Here is a 21,411-nt window from a genome sequence, read left to right on the forward strand (position 1 = left end):
GTGTCATGGACACACAGTCAGACACAGTACTACGAGTCCATGATGCATTGCTGGGTGTGCTGTAAGACCTGGGCTGGATTGGCATGTTGGGAGTTTACTATGCGCATTTGGGGGAGTGTGCAAGGGATGGGGAGGAGTGCAGGGTGATTTGGCATGCATCTTACCTTGTCTGCTGGATGAGGGGTCGGAGCTGTCTATTGCAGCCAAACCACCAACGCTCTCAGGCAGGAGGGTAGACTCCACGAGCTCCTCATGGGGGGTTGGCTGCTCTGCAGTGGATGGTCCTCCTCCAGTCTGATTGGCATCCTTGAGTCTGGCTGCCACCCTCTCCTTGGACCTCTGGCGCATATCATACCACCGCTTGCGCAGCTCCTCGATGGTGCGTGTGGTGACTCCAACAGCATTCACCTTGCTCTGTATTTCCAGCCAGATTTTCCTCTTCCTGGCCTCTGGGACTTTGAGTGCCTTCTTCCCAAAGAGGAGCTCATGGCTGCAGACCATCTCCTCAATGAGGACCTCCTGCTCCTTTTCTGAAAACTTGTGTTTTCTCTTTCTTTTTTCTGCATCCTTGCCCTGCTGGTTTTGTTTGGGATCCATTGCTGGTTGCTGTCTCCAGGAAAGCCTCCTCACACTCCACAAGCAGCCTCTGGGTGTGGCTCAGGTGAGCAGGTGCAGGCAATCACTACAGTTTCCTGTTTGTGATGTCATCAGCCTGCACCAGGCTTGCAGATTCCCGTTTTTGCGATTTCTTAATTAGCGAATTTCGCTATTAAGAAATCGCAATACGGGATTCTGCGAATTATTTGCGATTTTTAAGTAATGGCAAATAATTCGCGATTTATTTTATACATCCCGTTTAGCGAATCTGAATTTGCGAATCGCAAAATCTCGCAAATTAGGATTAGCTAAAGGGGAGTGTGATACATATGCCTGCTAATTATTTTAACACGTTAACTGAATCTAGGCAAGGTTTCAACACATTAGTACAAGTTTGATACTCAAATACAGCAATAAGCAACAGAAAGGGCCTTGCACTGTGCTGCAACACATTTCACTCCAATTTTAGTAGCTTTTGATCAGTTTGAATGAGAAGCAATATATATTTTTTTCAAATCTGCAGATTATTCAGCAGATGTAGGATTGTGTAGCAAATACGGTAAATCAATAATTATGCAGTCACATAATTCCAGTGGCCCTGGATATAGTTCAAAATATGAGGAGTACGATAAAACTATAAAGGAGAGTGCGAAAGTGGATTATTAGTTGGGGCGGATGGTAGTCCACCACAAGTAAAACTGTGACTATTCTTGTTAGGGCCATACAGGGTTTCAGTAATTTTAACCTGAGCTCAAACCCTGGTATCTATGGCACAGAGCAGACAGGCTTAATTAAAGAAAATGTGTAAAGCGTTTAGTAGTGCCAAAACAGTGTAAACGTCGAAAACACAACACAGTAAAAATCCCACTCTAATTTATAAAAATAGAGAATACTTAAATGAGCAAAATACCACCACCATGTCAAAAATCCAATATGAGGAACCAGCGATATGAATAGTTAAAGTTTTAAATACAAATAGCAGCAAAAAACACAAAGCACAAACCACAGCCAACTGATTGCAGTAGACCGGGACAAGGATTAGGTTTAAAGGCTGGCCGGAATGGGGCATGGGCCCAATACAGAGACCAGGTTTGTCCTGGTCAGACGTTTCGACTTAGTCCCTCAAATGGAAGTCAAAACCTTCTGCGGGGCAAAGCAGCAGACTGTGGCTGAGATGGGTTCCATGAGGCCTAATAGCTGTTGGACGAAGACCCGGTGGAGTAGTTGACTTTTGACGGGAAAACTCTGAGTGGGAGAAATTTGATGCTTGATCCCAAAGAAGGTCCTTCGCCGGTCACATAAATTTGGCGTCTTTGTCTGATGATGATTTCTACCTTTTGACTGAGGGCCTGATTCAGATGTTGACAGAATGGGTAGCAATGGTGACGGAGTAACTTTTCCGACAACCTAAATGTCCGCCCCGGCTTGTTTACAGTCAGGCGGACATTTAGTATGTTGACGGCAATGACTACTCCATCTCTATCACCTATATATACCTCCAACGGCCTAATGGAGTAGGGGCATCAGGGGCTTGACCATGTGTCCGCCCGCCCTATTTAGAGTAGACAAACACATAGCCCAGTTTCCAACGTCAGTCACCGCCAGGTAAAATCTGGCCGTAACAGGCAGTGAAAACTGCAAACTAACCTCCGTGGGTCATTGTTTTTTCACACAGAAAATCCAGCTTTGGGATTATTTTTTTGAAAATAAAAAAAAGTTGAAAGTTTGATGTATGGTGCTATCATATTGATGGAGCCATAAGTTAAGCTTTCAATGCATTTACAGGAACTGCTGGGCCTGCGGATATCTCTAAATTTGGCAGGCAGAATATCCTCAACATAGTGGAGGTAAAATTCTCCATTATGGTGATGGTACTCCAAAATATAAATTGGCCCTTTAGTACTTTTTGGAGCTTGGATTTCTCCAAAAGGGCAAGGCTGCAAGTTGTAGCCAAATATGGCTACATGGGCTGGGCATCTTCTCCGCAATATCCCACTGAAACTGATTTGCCGCTGTGGAAAACTTTGAGTGGCAGCAACCTGAGTCTTTGGCCCAGCGGCAACGCATATTCGTTAGCTTGACTTGGCAGGTTTGTCTTGGTCTTCTGTTGGTTCTCGAGGCAAAAAATCCTTGGGAAACTTTGTAAGTCCCATATTTTATGGTCAGGCAGTGTTAGAAATGGGCGTCTCTAGTTGGCAGAGGTAGGTACCATGTCCAAATAGGGACCCTTGCTTCTTGTCAGGGTAAGGGGGATACACACTCTAGATAACCTCTGCTCACCCCCTTGGTAGCTTGACATGAACAGACAGGCTTATCCCAAAGGCAATGTGTAAAGTATTTGCACCAACACTCACAGTAACATAGTGAAAACACCACAAAAGGACACCACACCAGTTTAGAAAAATAAAATATCTTTATCTAAACTAAACAAGACCAAAATGACCAAAATCCAACATACACAGTTAAAAATATGACTTTTAAAAAGGTTTCAAGAACTTGTACCACAGATAACTATGGATGCGTGACTTTTCACTAAAGTACCTGTAGTTGCGTCAAAGTTCACCAAGCCAAACAGCTGCGGCATCGGAAAACAAAGAAATGCGACACTCCTGAGACCCTGAGGAGGGGATGCGATAGTCCCGCTGCACGCAGAGGAAGGGTTGTGTCGATTCCTGTCTGTATGGGTAGTGATGCGTCGCTTCTTTGTGCCGGTTACGGTAGGCAGGTGATGCGTTGGGAAACCGTGTCGCACAGGTACGATGCGTGGTCCTCAGGCTGCGTTGGCGATCAATGCAGCGGCGTTGCAGATGCTGTGTCGGTCCTCTTCAGCCGCGATCCCTCGATGCGTCGATTTTTGCAGCGATGACAGGCGCTGTGACGGTTTTCGCAGCAGCATGGCAATGCGTGGAAATTCTTCTCACGCCGTGAAGATGCGTCGGAAAAACAGCCGCAAGAAGAGCGATGCATCGGTTTCTGTAGTTCTTTGAGTTTCTTCTCTCTTCCGGCTTCCAAACAGCAGGAACAACCTCCAGAGGCCCAAAACTGGCACAGGCACATCAAGGCAGGTCAGAACTCACGACAGGGGAGCTGGGGGGGAAGTTTTTGTGTCCCTGAGACGTCTGAACAGGAGGCCAGCTCACATCAGGCCCATGGAGATCTCCTTCAAGCAGGGGACACAGCACACAGCAAAGTCCTTCTCCATTCCTTGGCAGAAACAGCAACTGCAGGCCAACCCCAGACACACAGCAAGGGCAGTACTTCTCCTCAGTCTCTCCAGCTCTTCTCCTTAGCAAAGGTTCCTCTTGAATTCCAGGAATGATCTAAAGTTCAGGAGTTTTAGGTATAATACTTATACCCCAAAATGTCTTTGTTCTTTTTGTGCAAGGGGCTCTGAGCCCGGTTCAAACCAGTTCTGGGGCCAGAACACAACAACATCCTTTCTCAGTGTTGGCCTTGGTCCCAGACACACCACAGGGGGGCGGAGCCAGCATTGTGGAAGGCAGGCATTGCCCTATTAAGGTACAGGTGCTACTCCTCCCACCGCTCCAAATGCAGATCAGGCCTATTCAGCCTAGTGCTGACTCATCCAGATTCCTGGAGCCACTGCACCTCCCCAGCCTCTGTCACTCCAAAGCCAGACAGTAAATCTACAAACAGGCAGAGGCACATAGGAAGGTTGGACAAGAAAATAGCCACTTTCTAAAAGTGCTATTTTCAAACACATAATTTCAAACCCATATTTACTAAAAGATGTGTTATTAAATTCTGAGTTCAGGGGTACTAAACTCAATTTTTCTATCTTATCCCTATGGGAAGATATGCTTGTAAAATGTTACAAAACATTTTCCATTCTGTCCTATAGGCAAGATAGCCTTTCAATAGTGAAAAACAAAATTGGCAGTATTTCACTATCAGGACATGTTACACACACCAGTAGATGTCCTACCTTTCACATACACTGGGGTACCTTGGGCCTGCCATAGGGGTGTCCTATATGTAAGAAAAGGGAAGGGTAAGGCCTGGCAAGTGGGTGCACTTGCCAGGTCAACATGGCAGTTAACAAACTGTGCACAGGCACTGCTGTGGCAGTCCTGAGACCTCTTTCCAGGGCTACTTAGGTGGCACAATCAGTGCTGCAAGCCCGCTAGCAGCATTTGATTTACCCCCCCCCCCTCTGGCACATTTAGTGCACTTTACTAGGGGCCTACTGGTAAAACATATATGTCAATCAGGGAGAACCAATCACAATAACAATTTACACAGGGAGCACTTGCACTTTGACACTGATCAGCAGTAGCAAAGTGCCCAAAGCATCTAAGCCAGCACAAATGAAATCCAGCACAGCATCAAAAACACAGGGGGTAGAGGCAAAAAGTCAGGGGAAACCACGCCAAGGATGCCAGGTCTAACAGGCAGGAGGAGTACAAACTGACACTTATGTAAGGGACCCGAGACCTTAGAGACACCAGTTAGGGGGTCAGGATTAATTCCTGTAGGTAGAAGCCACCAGCAAGGTCAAGGGTAGGTAGTTGGAAATGGTCACCTGGGCTTCTCAGGAAGGTGGGCTTCTTGCAGCTCTTGAGTCCTAGCTTAACAGGATATCAGCCAACTGATCCTTGGAGTCCACATTTTGGTCATGGGTACAGACAGAAGCAGGTCCAGCTCTTTAGGTTCTCCTCACAGGTCACAACAGCAAGTGCAATCCTTTTTTCTGCTTTCCACAAGACCAGCAGTGTTCTAAAGAGTGTACTGTGGGTGCCACATTTACGGCCTGTGCCAGCCTGTGGAAGAAACTCACAGACACTCCCTAGTCATTGGGGTAAAGGTTTCCATGGGTGATCCTATCCACTTTTGCAGCACTTCCAATTTGTGTTATTGTAAACTATTCCACAGTGCCCTTCTTTACCCAAAACCAAGATGGCTTAGCCTTTTTTTCCCCTGTGCAGAGCTCCTTATGCTCACTCAGAGGTGTGGCTATGATAATGGTCCAGCCCTCCCTTGTGGTCACTCAAAACCAGTTCTGGGGGCAGCTCCTTGCCCACTGAGATTGGTGCCTGGCTGGAAAGCAGGCCAAATAGAGGGGGATGCCCAAGTATGAGCTACAGCTCCCTGTGACAGGGTAAGCATACTTTTAAGTTCCTGAGTACAGCCCAGATGGTCATTCTGTCAGGGGAAGCTGAACCCGCTTCGTTTGTCTCAGCTTGGGGAGCCACTTCACACCTGGTCAAGAAACCATTCAGGTCCTGAGTAACACAGCACACTGGTAGAAAGGCCCATTGGGATCAGGCAGGAAAATGACAACTTTATAAAAGATTCATTTTCAAAATAGTAATATAAAATCCAACATTGCTATTAAGTTGGGTTTTTAATTACTATGAAAATTAGTTTTTGAATCATTTGTTTAGCTACTTCCAAACTGACGTTAGGCATTATAAGGTGCTGTAATGTAACTCAGTGCTTTTCTATGGGGGAGCCAGTCTTGCCACTGTGAAAAACGACTTTGGAGGCTTTTCACTGCTAAGACATGTAAAATATAAAATATACATGTCCTACTGTTTAAATTTAGGGCCTACCTTAGACAGACCCTCCAGGATTTGGCAATGTTGAAGATTCACACAAAAAATTGCAAAAGTGGGACTTTTGTAAAAATGAAGTGATTCCTACAAAGGCCCTTGCAAAATTAAACTCTTTTTTTAACCTTCCTTTTATGGAGCCTGTGCTGCCGCGCTGGTCCAATGAAAGTACCCTTGGTAGGAGAGAGGTGTTTTCCTACTCTCTCTGCTTACACAGCCAGGAGCTAAACCTAAGACCCCAAGAGAACGGGACTAAACAGGCATCATAATGTTACGGACTCCTTTGGCAGTCTTTCGTCCCTACACCCCTCCAAACATGGCACTTATCTACTCTCACCCCTCACTCCCTCCCCAGCCTGATGCCTTGACACCTCCCCCAGCACCCATCGTGCACAATTAGTGTGAACTACATTGTGCTGGAGGGGAGATATTACTTTAACCCCTCCTCACACCTTAATATAAGATGTGAGGAGGGCAGAGGCGGCTAAAGTAACAGTTCCCACCAGCACCATGTAATTGATGCTGAGAGGCATGACAGCAGTGTGGTGACACAGAGAGAGCAATTTAAATCTGCTCTCTCTCTGTCACCAAGCATTTGTCTCCCAGCTCAGTCACGCTATGCAGTGCTGGTTTACTGGTTCCACACCTGAACCAGGCTATTTTTGTGACAGGCGCATTTAGTGCCTGTCCCACAAAAAGCACAAATTTTGCTTTTTGAGGCCACAATTCTTTTATTTTGAAGTCGCACAATTTGGCAGACTAGACCACAACATCCTGGAGGGTCTGATGTGAAAAAAAAACATTTTGTGGTTGCAAATTCTGTGATCTTTGATATTCTCAAAAGCCTTTCAGAATGACAAAATGGGGTTGGGACTCATTCTGTATCGCAATTAGTAGGGGGTGTGAAAGGAGCATTCCTTATCAATTGTGAACTGTAATTAAACATATCTTACAAGATACCTCGTGAGATGTGCAACCACCAAATGGTTTTTTTTTCACATCAAGACCCATATGCATTCCTTCCAAAACAAGAAACATTTTTGCTTCCAACTTTTCCTTTTTTAGGTACTTAAATGTCTGCAGTTTGTTTTGTGAAGTTTAAATACTAATGCAAGTAGTGTGGCAAGTAGTGTGATAAATATAATTTATTTCTAAGTCGATCTCTATATTTTCTAAATTAAAAGGTCTTTTCTAACACAGACCTAAAAAAGCCAATCGGTCTGACTTTGGTTACCAGCCTCTTGTCTTTGAGAAGGCAATAAATTAAAAAGGCAAGATAAAAGAGAAGAAAGAAAGGAAGGAAAAAAGAAAGGAAAAAGGGCAAAAAAGAAAGGAAGCAGGAAAAGAAGAAGGTAATAAACAAAGGAAGAAGGAAAGAAAGACATAAAGGAGGAAAGAAAGAAGGACAGAAGGCAGAAAAGAAAGGTGTAAAGAAAGCGAGGAAGCAAGAAGGAAAGGAAGAAAGAAGAGAATAAAGTAGGACAAATGAATGAAGGCAAAAAAGAAAGAAAGAAGGGAAAAAGGATGACAAAAAGAAAGAGAGAAAGAAAGAGGGAATGAAAGAAAGTAAGAAGGAAGGAAGACAAAAAAGAAAGGTAGGAAAGAAGGTGGAAAAGAAAAAAGGAAGAATGAACGTAAAAAGAAGGCAAGAAAGAAAGAAGGAAGAAAGGAAGGAAAGAAAAAGAAGAAGAAGAAAAGAAAAAGGAAAGAAGAAAGACAGCAAGAAAGAAGAAAAAAGGAAAGGAAAGAGAGGGGAAGAAAAGAAGGCATAAAAGAAAGAAAAAAAGGAAGAATGAACGAAGAAAAAAGAAAAAGAAGGTAAAAAGGACTAAAGAAAGAATGAAAGAAAGGATAGAAGGTAAAAATGAAAGAAGGAAGGCAAAGAAGAGAGAAAGAAGGAACCAAAGACAGAAAGAAGGAAATAAAGAAGGCAAGAAGGAAGGAAAGAATGAAAGAAGGAAGGAATGAAAAAAATAAAAGAAAAAAGAAAAATGAAAGAAAACAAAAAAGAAAGAATGAAGGAAAGAAAAATGAAAACAAGGCAAAACAGAAAGAAGAGAGGAAAGAGGGAAATAAAGAAGAAAAGGAGCAAAAAAGAAAGAATGGGGGAAAGAAAAAAGGCCCAAAAAATGGAAAGTAGTAAGAAAAATGAAAGAGGTCAAAAAAAGAAAGAAGGCGAAAATGAAAGAAGAAGAGAAAAGAATAAAGAAGGAAAGAAGGCAAAACAAAAGAAGGAAGGAAAGAATAGGAAAGCAGTCCAAAAAGAGAGAAAGTAGGCAAAAAATGAAAGAAAGGAAAGAAAAGGGAAGAAGCCAATGGTGAAAGAAATATGGAAAGAATATGAGTAAGAATGGAAGAAAACAATTAAAGAAAGAAAGAAAAAAGGAAAGAAAGATAGAAAGAAGGAAAGAAAGAGTGTTCACAGTATAAAATATTGGATACTAAATCCCAAATTAAGCCTAACTATGTTTAAGGAAAAGTGTCACAAGTGCACTGCAAATTAAAAAGGATGAAGTTTGTTTTTCTCCCTAGGCAAAGTTTATTCAAGTGCAATTAGTGGAACAGAATCTAAGTAATAATTGGAGTCACATAAACAAAGGCCACTCAAAAAGGAAATTACAACAGCATTGACAGAAGACATGAATGACAAAGCTGGAATGTGCCCTTTGCTCATTTCAAAGGTGTCATGCTTTCACATCAGGCTACACTAAACGAATGTAAAAGTTAAACCCAAAACTTTGGCACTAAATGGAACTACCTAGTATGCGAGTATCCAGATGTCCACCTTGCGAAAGAACAAAATGTATGCCCTCAAAGTGAAGCTAACCAGTGGCTCAAGTAGGCTGACCCACTGACCCATGCTGTGCTCTGTAGTGGGCAGAGGCAAATGTAAATGACAAAACAACTGACCAATGGATGAAGAGAGTTGCTCAAAGTCCCCTTAACCCCTTCAGTGCCCATGACGAGATAGTCTCGTCATGGAGCGCGGTTGCGCTGTGCCCATGACGAGACTATCTCGTCATGGACCCCACCCGCTAATGAAAGGCCCGGCACTGGAGGGGGAAAGGGCGGGGCACTCAAGGGGTTAAGTAAGTATATTATACATATAATTTTAATGAAATCAAAAGGTCTTGGCTAACACCATCCCCCTGGGACAGCTGCACCTGTGGTAATGTATCGGGCGGCATCAAGTAGAGAAATAAGTGATCCAGGGAACCACTGCATGCTCCTCCCAATGTATTCCCTAATAGGATTTTGCTTTATTTTTAAAGTAATGCCTGTTTCTTGAAGGCAATGGGAGTACAAACGCAGGCAATGAGATCTACTGTTCCGTGCAGTTGATCAATCCTGGGTTCGTAGGCAACCACACAGTGTGGCAAATAACGCCATGCCTTATTAGTGGCTTATTAACATGCTTTTGTGCCGACGCTGTGTCACTTTTTTTGACGCAGCAGCGGCGCAATCAGGGAGCCAACCTGCTCTATAACTACAAACTTATGCATTGGGTCCAATGCATCAGTTTGTAGAGCCCTGCGTCACAAAATATACCTGCGCCAGGTATAATGTATGCACAGTAGTCATTCCCACGCAAAAAGCCACGTAGAAGTGGCAAAGTGAAATGCACATTTCACTACGTCACTCTATGACTTGACTGTGTCAAAATCCCTACGCCAGGCATAAGGATTGACGCAGCGCTTTTTCAATGGGACTCGCCCATGTGTTCTGACTCATTGCTGGAGTTGCGTCAGTTTTACAACGAACTCCAGCAATGTGTCACTATTATGCCAACAAATGCATCAGAACTTCTGATACATCTGTTATTCCTTGCGTCATGGAACCCTGTATTCTAAATACAGCGCATCCATGGTGTCGCAAGGGCATTTGACACAGGCGCAAGGTAACTAACGCATTAATGCCGATGCATCAGTTTCTTGCAAATGACGCCCTTATTGTTTATTAGGAGGTTGTTCTGGGACGCCCTGTGTGGCTGGACATTTTTGTAACGTGGCCTAGTAGGCCGCATCTCAAAATGCAAGGCAGGTTGCAAAATGTCAGCGTGCAATTTGCGCCCACTATTTGCAGCCAGCCATTTCGTACGAGGCCAATGGATTTTTATTGATATGGCTGGCAGAGCTGTGCCACCTCTGTTCTTTCCACGTAACTAGTGCATACCATTCAAAAAGTTCAGAAATATGTGACTTTTATGAATACAAGATATGGTAAAATACCTACACGTATTTTTCTATTTCCTACGCATATCTGCTACAATTCTATTTTGCTTCTCTAACATCGGATGCTTGAAACTGATCTTAAAATACCTTCTCTATGCTTTGTATCAATTGTTTCTATCCTGTTAGTTTGCCAAAAAGACATTTTGAATACTTTTTTATTTGCATGTGGCACATGATTATTCACTGCGTTGAGGAAGCAGGTAGCAAAAATGAAATGTCAAATGAAAATGAAGATGGTACGTACATGAGACTATTTTCTTCTTTCATGGCAGCGCGAAATTTAGAACGCTTACCTTATGTAATGTTTTGTTTCGTTCTGAAGCAAGCTGAATTTTTCTGACGCTTGGTGGGATGTACCAAAAGCAGACATTGGAGTGTTCAGGCTGAAAATAAATACGTCTATGTTAAACATTGTATATTGCAAGCATTTTTACAATTAGCAATCTCAATTTTAACGATCCTGAGTCATAGCTGGTTCTGGTCTGCATATTGGAAATAAAGGAAACATAGGGGCATATCATCAAGGACCGTCGATAATTATCGCTAAACGCACTTAGCGCTAGGATAATTATCGCCGGGTAACGTGGAATTTTATCGCTGAGATAGCGTGCTATTAGCAACGCTTATCTCAAAAGCGATAAAATTCCAAGCGCTAACTGTCAAATGTGAGATTATCGCTGGAAATCCAGCGATAATCTCACGAAGTTTGGCGATAGGGCAAGGCATACTTAGCCATGATATCCACCTTGAGATGCAAAGCTGGGCATGCAGAATACAGGCGCTAATGGAAGGTTTCATGCGATAGCGTGACCTTGCTGATTAGGCGATAAAATTATCGCCGCTTTTCGTCCGAAAACAGACGCAAAAGCGGCGATAATTTTTTATCGCCTCGTTGATCATATGCCCCTATGTATTTTTCCAACATCCTCAAAAACAATTGACTGCTCCCTATTTAACTACCGTTTGCAGCTCTCGGGCTTCATATCCTTTTTTTTTTAAAATAAATACTTTATTGGTTTCATCAAATACAAACTGGCACCCACAGATATCAAACTACGTACTGTATTCCATCACACCAAAGGTTGGATTTCATATGCTTAAGTCTCTTAGATTCTACCTGCCTGTCTATGGACCGAGAAGAAAGAAAGATAAAGACAGAACAAAAGAGAGAGACAGACATGGGTAGACACACAGAGGCAAGACAGAGACCAAGAAAAAGAGAGACAGCGACTGTGAGAGACAGTGAGAAAAATAGAAAGTGGGGGATGGGGGAGAAAAAGAAGAAGAGGTAAACAAGAAAAACAGATGGGACGAGAGAGAGAAATGGGTGTGTGTGTGCATGTGATCAGAAATTCACCTGAAATAACAAAGGTTAAAATTATGTTATAATTAGGTGTTGAAATGTGATGAGAACTAACGTTTAAAAACTGAAAAAACACAGAAATTTGCCAGTTATAGTTTACTGAACTAACTACAGCTTAGGCCCCCTCCACACACTGCTTATGACCACACATACATTAAGCCCCAATTCTGCAGAAAAACAGTGAGAAGCATAAAGTAAGTAAGTAAGAAAGTAGGTCAAAAACACAGGGCATAAAAGACTCCAAGCGGCCACCACAGCAAAAGGCAAGGAAGGTGCATGAAAGGGCCGGCGGGCAGCCTTAACACAAGTTGACAAACTTTCAAATGTGTTTAAGGCACACATATCCTTTATAGTCTCTTCCCTCTCTCTCCATCAAAGACTGCCCACCTCAGAAACACTACATGCATCAAGAGAAAAGAGACACATAGCTGCCAGAAACCATTGTAACAAATACATCTGAAGAAATGATATCACCACGTGTGGTGATTGGTGACCTTAGAGGAAAATTTGAGTTTGGCCTTGAACTCAGTGGAATTGATGCTGCATCAAAACTCAGAATGCTGGACTGATACAAATAGTGGTAAGCAAAATGATGAACCAATATCTCTCTTGGAGGCAAAAAAAGCAATACATTAAGATCAAGAGATTTTTTTAAAGGATCAGGGGACAGATGTACGACCCTATTTTGCATGCTCAAACGGGTTTGCAACCTGTTTGCGCATGCAAAATACAAATGGGCCATGTACTAACCCTATTTAGCAACTCACAAATTATTTGCGACTCGCTAAATAGGATTAGCGACTCGCTAACAGAAAGGGGCATTCCAAGGGCGGCCCTTCTTAATAGCGAGTCTGAGCCCTGTGTAAGACTGTTTTGCGACCACAATTTCGGTCGCAGAACAGTCACAGTTTACCACCCTTCTCAGAAGGGTGGTAAAGCACTCGCAAATGGGAAGGGGTCCCCAGGGGACCCCTTCCCCTTTGTGAATGCAGGGGGAAATTATTTTTAAGGGCACAGGCAATGGTCCCAGGGACCACTTCCTGCCCTTAAAACATAAACAAAAACGTTCCATTTTTCTTTTTTTAAATGCATCCTGTTTTCCTTTAAGGAAAACTGGCTGATTTTTTTTTAAAACTGCTTTATTTGAAAGCAGTCCCAGACATGGAGGTCTGCTGAACCCAGCATGCCACCATACCTGGGAGGGCCAGCCATTCCTAATGGGGTCGCAAATTGGGGGTGCATCATTAATATGCATGAGGCATGCAATTTGCGACCCCATTAGGAATCGCTAATAGTGTCTCTGACACTGTTGTACATTGATGTTTACGACTCGCAAATAGTGACTCACAATTTAATGCAATTTGCGAATCGCAAACATCAATGGTCATATATCTGGCCCCCTGTCAAGTGGGGGTTGTGGAACTATAACTATGGATCCAACGCACATAACAGGTAGAAACCTCTGCAATGGAATGGCATAAATTGAAAAGGGTAATCTGTGGTGGTCAGCCTGATGTTGTTAACCAGAAATAGAAAAGCAAGTTAACTAAAGTGTGATTATAGCAACTTAAAGCAGTTCAAATTACCCCATTGGAAAGAATAAATTGAAAGAATAAGTCTCTGGGAGAGCCTCATTCTGGCGCTGAGGACGCTTTTGCTGAACTACTGTACAGTAATAGCTAGGACACCTCATCTGGGGACTCTGGGAGAGAGATAGAAAGAGACCTGAACACTAACGCCTCACACTTGAACAAGAAGGAGAGAAACAACAACGTACTTGCTGTAAAGGCCTGTGAAACAATAAGAGACAAAGCTGAAGTATTTAAGAGAGCACACCATCTTATATCCCCTGCCCAAGCCTCTATTTGCCTTATCAACCCCAAATGTTGGGACTGATGCTGCTGGGTTTTCGACTCTGAAAGTGCACTGGGACCTGCCAACCAGGCCTCAGTACCAGTGCCCTGACCCTTAAAAGTACATCTTTGATTGGTTTTCACTCAATTGGCATACGTTAACTTACTTATAAGCCCCTAGAACATGGCAGCAGGTGTACGCATGGCCTGTAGGTTAGATATCTCTCATGGAGTGAATCACTGATTGTGCCACGAGTGTGACAAAGCAAAGCTTGACTCTCAGGCTGCCATTGCAGATTGGTAAAGCAGTTCTTAAACTCCTAATTTGATTTTTTCATTTCAACCCAAACCTTCGTTTTTACTATTTATAAGTTAAGTTTTTAAAAGTCATCCCTAAGGTAGGCCTTACAAGCCCTAAAGGCAGGGCACATTTTATTAAAAAGCTGGATGTGTGTTTCGAGGACTTCATATGTCCTGACATTAAAAACCGTGCATACTCTAGTGAGATTAGTACCCCCATTGGCTACTATGGAGTTATATGCTGACAACTCAGCAGTGCTAACTTCCAGGTGGGACTACTTCAAGTTATCAAAAGAATCACTGCATTAAGCCGACTTGTTGCGCAAGTCGAATTTAATGTAACTATTTCATAAATAACAACTTTAGAAAGTTGCCACTTTGTTGCCCAAGTTTTGTAGCAGCTGGTTTTATGTTGCAAACAGTTACTGTCCTTGAGACAGCATTCTGCCCTTCTGGAAAAAGGCGATAATGAGTGTTGGGAAGAGTGACAAAGGACCTGCTGAGTGAAGAGATGTGACCTCCTCCTGGCAGAATGGCCAGAGTGAGTGTGAGAGCAGGTGGTGTGCTTCAAAGGGGAAGCCGTCTTTGAATCGAAAAGTGTAGCCACATTAGGAAAGTGCTGCTCTTTTGTTAGGGAAGAAAGTCTGGCATCTCAAACAGGGAGGGGAAAGCCTGTGTCACTCTGGTTTTCGAAGGGGAGAGTAGCCCCCATGTAGTCACACCTATGAGTTGGACTAGGGAGTTCCACACACCAAGAAAAGAGTCTTGCCATGTTGGGAGTAGGCAGAATAGTGTACTCTGGGATAGCTAGATGCCACACTTTACAGGAAGTAGTCGTCAGGCAGGAGAGAATCTAGTAGCTTTTTGGCTAGTTAGTCACCACCTCCACTTCACCATGGCCGGTCTCAAGTGCAGTTGCGAAAGAAGGAGGATTATGCGTGGGTCTAGCTACCCCACCATGTAAAACAAGCATTGGTAAAGCCAAGAGGTTTCGACAATGCCCGAGCTATTGGAGTTGTCAATGTGAATGTCTTGTAGCAGTATTTGGTCCCTTAAGTGATGTTACTGTGACAGTGTTGTGTCTTAAGTAAGAACAAATGTTAAAAAGACACATACATGGGGTAAGACATTAAACATTGAACTGCAAAAAGAAAGTAACATGGAGACACAAATCTTAGGAGTAAGGTATTTGTCAAGTGAAACTATTTGGTCGATAGGTCTCACCTACAGGAGGTATTAGCTTTTTCAATGTTTGAGCCATGTTGTACAGCAGGCGCGCTGCTGTAAAATAGTGCTAAAACATTTACAAATTCGACACTTCATGTAGGGGAGACCAATTGGCTTTGCCAACGTTTCTTTTTCGTGCTTTCAAGCAGCCCGTCTCTGTGAGCCGTTCATTGTCTGGCAGCAGGACTTCGGCTTGGCATTGAATGTCACATAATAAGCTTATTAGAATAGATTGTGCATCAGATCATACAATACCTGAGCACCCTCTACTCAGCAGGCAACCCGAAATAGCCCACTGCAGTACCAAATGTCCCCAAACAAATTCCACAACACCAAAGTCTAAGCACCTGATTTGCTTATACTGCAATGCACGCTCCCTCGCAAAACACGCATTAGAAATCTGGTCCCTATTGGACTCAGAAAAACTTGATCTATTCTTTATCGCAGAAACATGGCTCCAAGATTCGTCACTACCCGACCACGCCATAGCCCTCCCCCTTGACTACCAGCTGACTAGACTAGACAGGAAAGACAATAGAGGTGGCGGAGTAGCGATTGCCTTCAGGGCAAATAGTAAAATACATACTATAGAATCCCATCAGGCAGAAAGGGGCAAAATCTGATTTTTTCACAATGGAGCACTTCTGCAAGGAGACCTGGAAAGGCACCATCCTCTACAGGCCACGGGAAACAAAGCCCATTTCACCAACAATCTAACTGAGACAATTGCACCACACGTCCTGGCTGCGAATAATTTACTCCTACTAGGGGATTTTAACTACCAAGCTGAACTCTTATCGGATCCCCACACAAACTACCTCATCACCAGTCTAAACACATTGGGCATTAAGCAACTGGTCATAGGTCCCACCCATATCGCCTGTCACTCCTTAGGTCTTTTATTCCCAAATTCGCCCAATGTAGTGATCGACCAGTTACTCCCAGTTCTATGGTTTGATCACCATGTAATTAGGTTTCTCATACATGGGAAACCGACTCAACCTCATCCCAGGAAAGAACCTAAGCTAAGTAGACCTTGGAATAAGATAAACTTAGAATCTTTTTCCACTCACTTTATTCCTCTCTCCCCTTCGGAGATAGCACACCCAAACAAGGCAGCTAAAGATCTGGAACTTGCTATCAGCACAACCCTAGACACAATTGCTTCTAAGAAGACAACTAGATGCCCAAATGAACTCTCCCCCTGGTACACCCCAGACCTAAAAATTGATAAACTTGCCACCAGGAAAGCTGAACGCAAATGGCGTCACACAAAAAAAGCAACAGACAGACAGCACTACAAAACAATGCATCGGCTCTATATGGACCACATAGCCGCAGCCAAAAAAGTTTACTTGGGAAATAGAATAAATCAGGCCTCCAATTCCCATAAAGAGCTGTACAAAATAGTAAAGGAATTCACCAATCCGCCTTCATGCCAGCAATTGCTTATTGCTTCCCAGGAGTGGGTCGATTCCCTTTCATCATTTTTTGTAAACAAGATAAATGACATTCATAAACTGTTTCCCTAACCAACCAACACACCACCTAAATAGACAGTTAATACGTTTCTTCCCTTGCACACAACCTCCCTCAGAGAATTTCACACTGTCACAGAGGAAGAAGTAGTACTCACTCTAAACAAGATCAAATCCAGATCACCAGCCGACCGGGCCTCTTCCCAGATTGTATTCAAAATCGCACCTGCTCTTCTACCCAATCTGACCCGAATTTTCAATCTCTCACTATTGCAATCCACCGTACCTTCACACTGGAAGGAAGCCATAATCAGACTAATCCTAAAAAAGCCGACAGCCGACCCTAAAAGCTTGCTAACTACCGACCCATCTCTCTCCTGCCCCTATTTGGCAAAGTCATGGAATCATTGGTCAACAATCAACTATACAAACATCTAGAAAGCAATAATCTGTTGGACCCATCTCAATCAGGGTTTCGGGCCTTTCATAGCACCGAAACGGCCTTACTCGAATAGGTTGACAACATCAGACTTTCTCTTGATGCAAGACAATCCGCCATCCTGATTTTACTTGACTTGTCTGCTGCCTTCGACACCATCTCACATGGCATCCTCTTGGAGCGCCTATCTGAATTTGGTGTAAAGGGCCCAGCGTTAAACTGGATCAAGAGCTACCTGACGGATCGATTCTCCAAGGTCCAAATAGGAGATTTTTCATCCAAGAGCCAGATAATTGACAAGGGAGTCCCTCAGGGATCCATATTAAGCCCCACACTTTTCAACTTATATGTGTCCCCATTGGCAAAAATAATCAGAGCACATGGGTTCGAAACAGTGTCATACGCTGATGACACGCAGCTAATAATCACCCTTGGACCAGATCCCACTGACACTAAACTTAGGTTCAAACAGTGCATGATGGCCATAAATGATTGGATGACGAACAACCACCTATCACTCAATGCAAGCAAAACTGAAATCATGCTCTTCGGTGATGCACAGAAACTGTGGACAGATGACTGGTGGCTGCCTTCTTTGGGACCCTGCCCACCACCTAAGTCAGCAGCCCGAAATCTGGGTATAATCATAGACAATAAACCGTCCATGGTGGACCACATTAACAATGTAGTACGTACCAGCTATGGTCTAATGCGTAATCTCAGGAAAATCTTTAAATTGATTCCCCTATCCTCTTGCATGCCCCTAGTACAGGGACTAAACATTAGCCGTCTAGACTACGGAAATGCACTACTTGCCTCCATAAATGAAGAGCATCTGACAAAACTTCAGGTCTGGCAGAACACTGAGGCAGGCTATTCCTAAACCTCCCTCCCCTCACACCCCCGTGCCCAGTTTAAAGACTCTCCACTGGCTCCCCATCAAAAAGAGGATCAATTTCGAACTATGCTGTCTGGTCCATAAAACCCTTAATGGCAAAGGGCCAAAATATCTAGCTAAAAAACTGTTAAAATACCAACCAGCCAGAACCCTTCGCTCCACCAGTAAACAATTCCTAACAGTACCAAAAGTGTGTACAGTAAGGAATGGGGGCAGACCTTTCTCCAAAATTGCCCCTGAAACATGGAATGCCTTGCCTCTATATCTCCGATTGGAACCCGAGCATAAAAGGTTCCGCAAAACCCTTAAAACCTGGCTTTTCTAGCTCTGCCGAGTCACCTCTCCTGGTTTATTTGAGTATCTGCTGGCGCTGTGAGACCTACGGGTGATATACGCGCTTAACAAATACCAAAATACAAATAAATACAAATACGACAGCTTAACATCATACTTCGAGCATGACAGTGGTCTTGTCTGCCAAATAGAAATCAGTCTTCAAAACTAGAGTATACACCCAAGTCCTATAGTGACAAATCTTTGAAGACAAGAAGAAAAGGCTTAAGATATCATTGGTTTGCACCCAGTTTTACACTTTCTGACTGTGCATTGGTGTTTTGTTTTTCATTTGATTGATGTGGACTCTTTTGAGCAGTACTTTAACCCCTTCCCTGCTCATGACGGAATCACTCCATCATGAGCCACGGTTGCGCTGTGCTCATGACGGAGTGGTTCCGTCATGCCGCGGCCGTTGGCGGCCGCTCCTCCCACGCGGCTCTAATTCCCCGCCTGTGCGGACGATTAGCGCAGTGGGCGGAGTTGTGACGGAACCACTCCGTCATGAGCACAGCTCAACCGTGGCTCGTGACGGAGCGGTTCCGTCACGAGCACAGCGCCACCGCGCTGCCCCCAAACCCCCCCCAGCGCCGCGGCGGAATTCCTGCCGCAGCGAAGGGGTTAATTAGTCCAAAAAGTAAATGTTCGTGACTTTTCTTGTTCCTTGGACTTGGTGTCCTTTGGCCAGCATTAGATTATTAATCATGGCTCTGTGAAATGCACATGTAACCTTAGACGTCATCATTGTCAATCAAGGTAAAGCAATAGCTAGTTATTGTCTAGAGGCATACAAAACAGGAAGCTCTGAGCGACATGGTACAGATTCACCCACTGGGAAAGCAAGGGCACAAATGCAAGCAAGTAATACATCCCGACCCCCTCTTTCATTGGTAGGGTAGTAAAAGAGGCACAACTGGGGTGCCGTTAGCCCCTCCCAACATTTGACCCTGTTGCCACTGCACCTATTGATAGCTGTGCTCCTGGATTCAACACAATGGGTGGCAATTAGCAGCTTTGTGGGACCCTGCTGAACAGAGCATATTAGGGAGCGCGGTCAGGGTGAGAAAAACAAGAGAGTTCGGCCCCCTGGGCACAGTGTTCTCCCTGTTTTACCTCACATAAGCCAACATGTCTCTATTTACTGCACAAGTTGCATGGAGAACTGAAGGCCTGTGAATAGCATCACAAGGCCCAAGTCATCTACGCGGAAGTCTCACCTTGAACAAGCAGCAGCGCTCTCACTTGGGGCCAATGGAATGGTCCCTGCACTGGTGCCACTTATCGGGCTGCAGTTTATTCTATAACAACACATCTGTGCAGGTATCTCCTGACAAACCAGAGAGGCATCTGGGAGAGGTCCGGAGCATGCACTAAGCACATATACCTGACTCCTGGGTGACTTCTGCCCTCCTCACTTTATTCTGCTTAGAAAAGAAGAACTTGTTTTATGTAGAGCTTTATACCACACGTCTGCTGTCTCTAAGCACTGTAAATATCAGGTGTTTATTTACTAACCTAAGACCGATGAAAGCCTGAGCCAGCTGGGATTTAATCTCATGAACTGCAAGTCACTGCAGAACCAAGCACGGGGGTGTAGGGGGGTCACTGGAATAATGCGGCAGCAAAGGATCAAATAATGCCACAGGGCTGACGACATTATGTGCCATAAAAGGCACTTTATGCAAAGCTGAGAGGAGGATTCTGTGGCAGCGCTACTTACACACATTGATTTATGCAGTGTTGCGAGGCAAGATTCTGTGGCAGGGCTATCTACACACATTGATTTATGCAGTGTTGCGAGGCAAGATTCTGTGGTGGCGCCAGAGGTGTAGCTAGAGCTTGTGGCGCCAGGGGCTATCCTTCAGATTGCCGCCCCGGGGGGAGGGGGAGGGGGGAGGTGAGGTGCTGGGGAAAAAAGACGGCAATCACTTGAAAGAGGTCCGAGAGACACGTAGTATCGCCGCTAATAGTTACAAGTTACATGCGCATACATGACATGGTCCATGGCTACACAGTTGAATACACCGGTGACTGGCAGTACAAAAGAGAACACACAGACTACATGATCTATCTGGGGACTCAGAAAAACCACATGTGACATCCATCAGAGAGCTGCGTGAACAATTACCTGGTAATCCCCTCAGCACAATACAAACATGCACATACATGACACTGTTCAGGGATCCATCATCTACAGCTGACATTAAAAGACCATTCATCATGGTCCCCCCATTAAAGCAGTGCACTTTGTGATCTGCATGGTACATGTTCTTTGCAACAGGCACATTAACCCTCTGAGCTACCTTTCCAGAAGTCAACCCTTCCACTAGACAAAACTCCGATCTCTCTCTAGGAAGAACATTAATCACCGAAGTTATCATGACATTTTTATTGTTTTTTGAAAATTGCTGGAGGAGGGGAAGGAAGCAGCAAGTTTTTTTAAAACCATAATATACTTGCAAACACTACGTACCCACCCGAAATAGGTACCCAGTGCGGTCACACCATTCGCACCGCCCTAACCTGCTCAAGGTTCATGTGACCTCAGTGACAGAGTCACAGTGACTGGATCCCTGTTGCTCTAGGGTGTGCTGCTTCGTACTCCTGCCCGCAAGACTGGAGATGAACTTCAGTATGGATTGTGGTGGAGAGGCCTTCAAGCTTAACCCACAATTGACACTACTAGGGTACACCTACTTATGCTAAGACATCAAGCATTCTAAGGTCTAGTGGGGCCTTCTAAGGTCTAGCATAGGAATATGCTCCCTCAGTAGGGTGGTCTGGTGGACTGGTCATGAAGGCTGAACCCGGTTCCCCAGTTCCAAATTCGACAGCTCTGGCCATAGTGCCACATCCTCTTCCCCACTGAACACCATACTGCCCGCAGCCCCACTGAGAGAAACTCGCACTGCCTTCAGCTACAACCTAATTGTGCCCGCTATAAACACTTGGATGTGGCTCAATTCAAATTATGCACTTGATAAGAGTATTATGCTGTCTAAAAAAAAAAAAAGCAAAAACTCATAGGGAATGCAAGATTAAGTAAAGTATGTGAAATGTAAGCAGAAACAACATGGTTACCTTAACGATCTTTCACTCACTATTCAGAAATCAGCGA

General features: G+C 44.1%; 1 protein-coding gene across 5 annotated transcripts in view; it reads right to left on the bottom strand.

Annotated features, from left to right (window-relative positions):
- The window catches only part of LOC146822909 (glutamate decarboxylase 1-like), a 931,087-nt gene that overhangs the window by 30,688 nt on the left and 878,988 nt on the right, over positions 1–21,411 (bottom strand). For all 5 annotated transcript variants that reach the window (XM_085607065.1, XM_085607066.1, XM_085607070.1 and 2 more), the window contains one exon: positions 10,696–10,785. In XM_085607065.1, the coding sequence (XP_085463191.1) occupies positions 10,696–10,785 (90 nt within the window). The remainder of the gene's footprint in view (positions 1–10,695; positions 10,786–21,411) is intronic.

This window comes from Triturus cristatus, chromosome 5_2 (genome assembly GCF_964204655.1).
Source record: "Triturus cristatus chromosome 5_2, aTriCri1.1, whole genome shotgun sequence".
Taxonomy (NCBI): domain Eukaryota; kingdom Metazoa; phylum Chordata; class Amphibia; order Caudata; family Salamandridae; genus Triturus; species Triturus cristatus.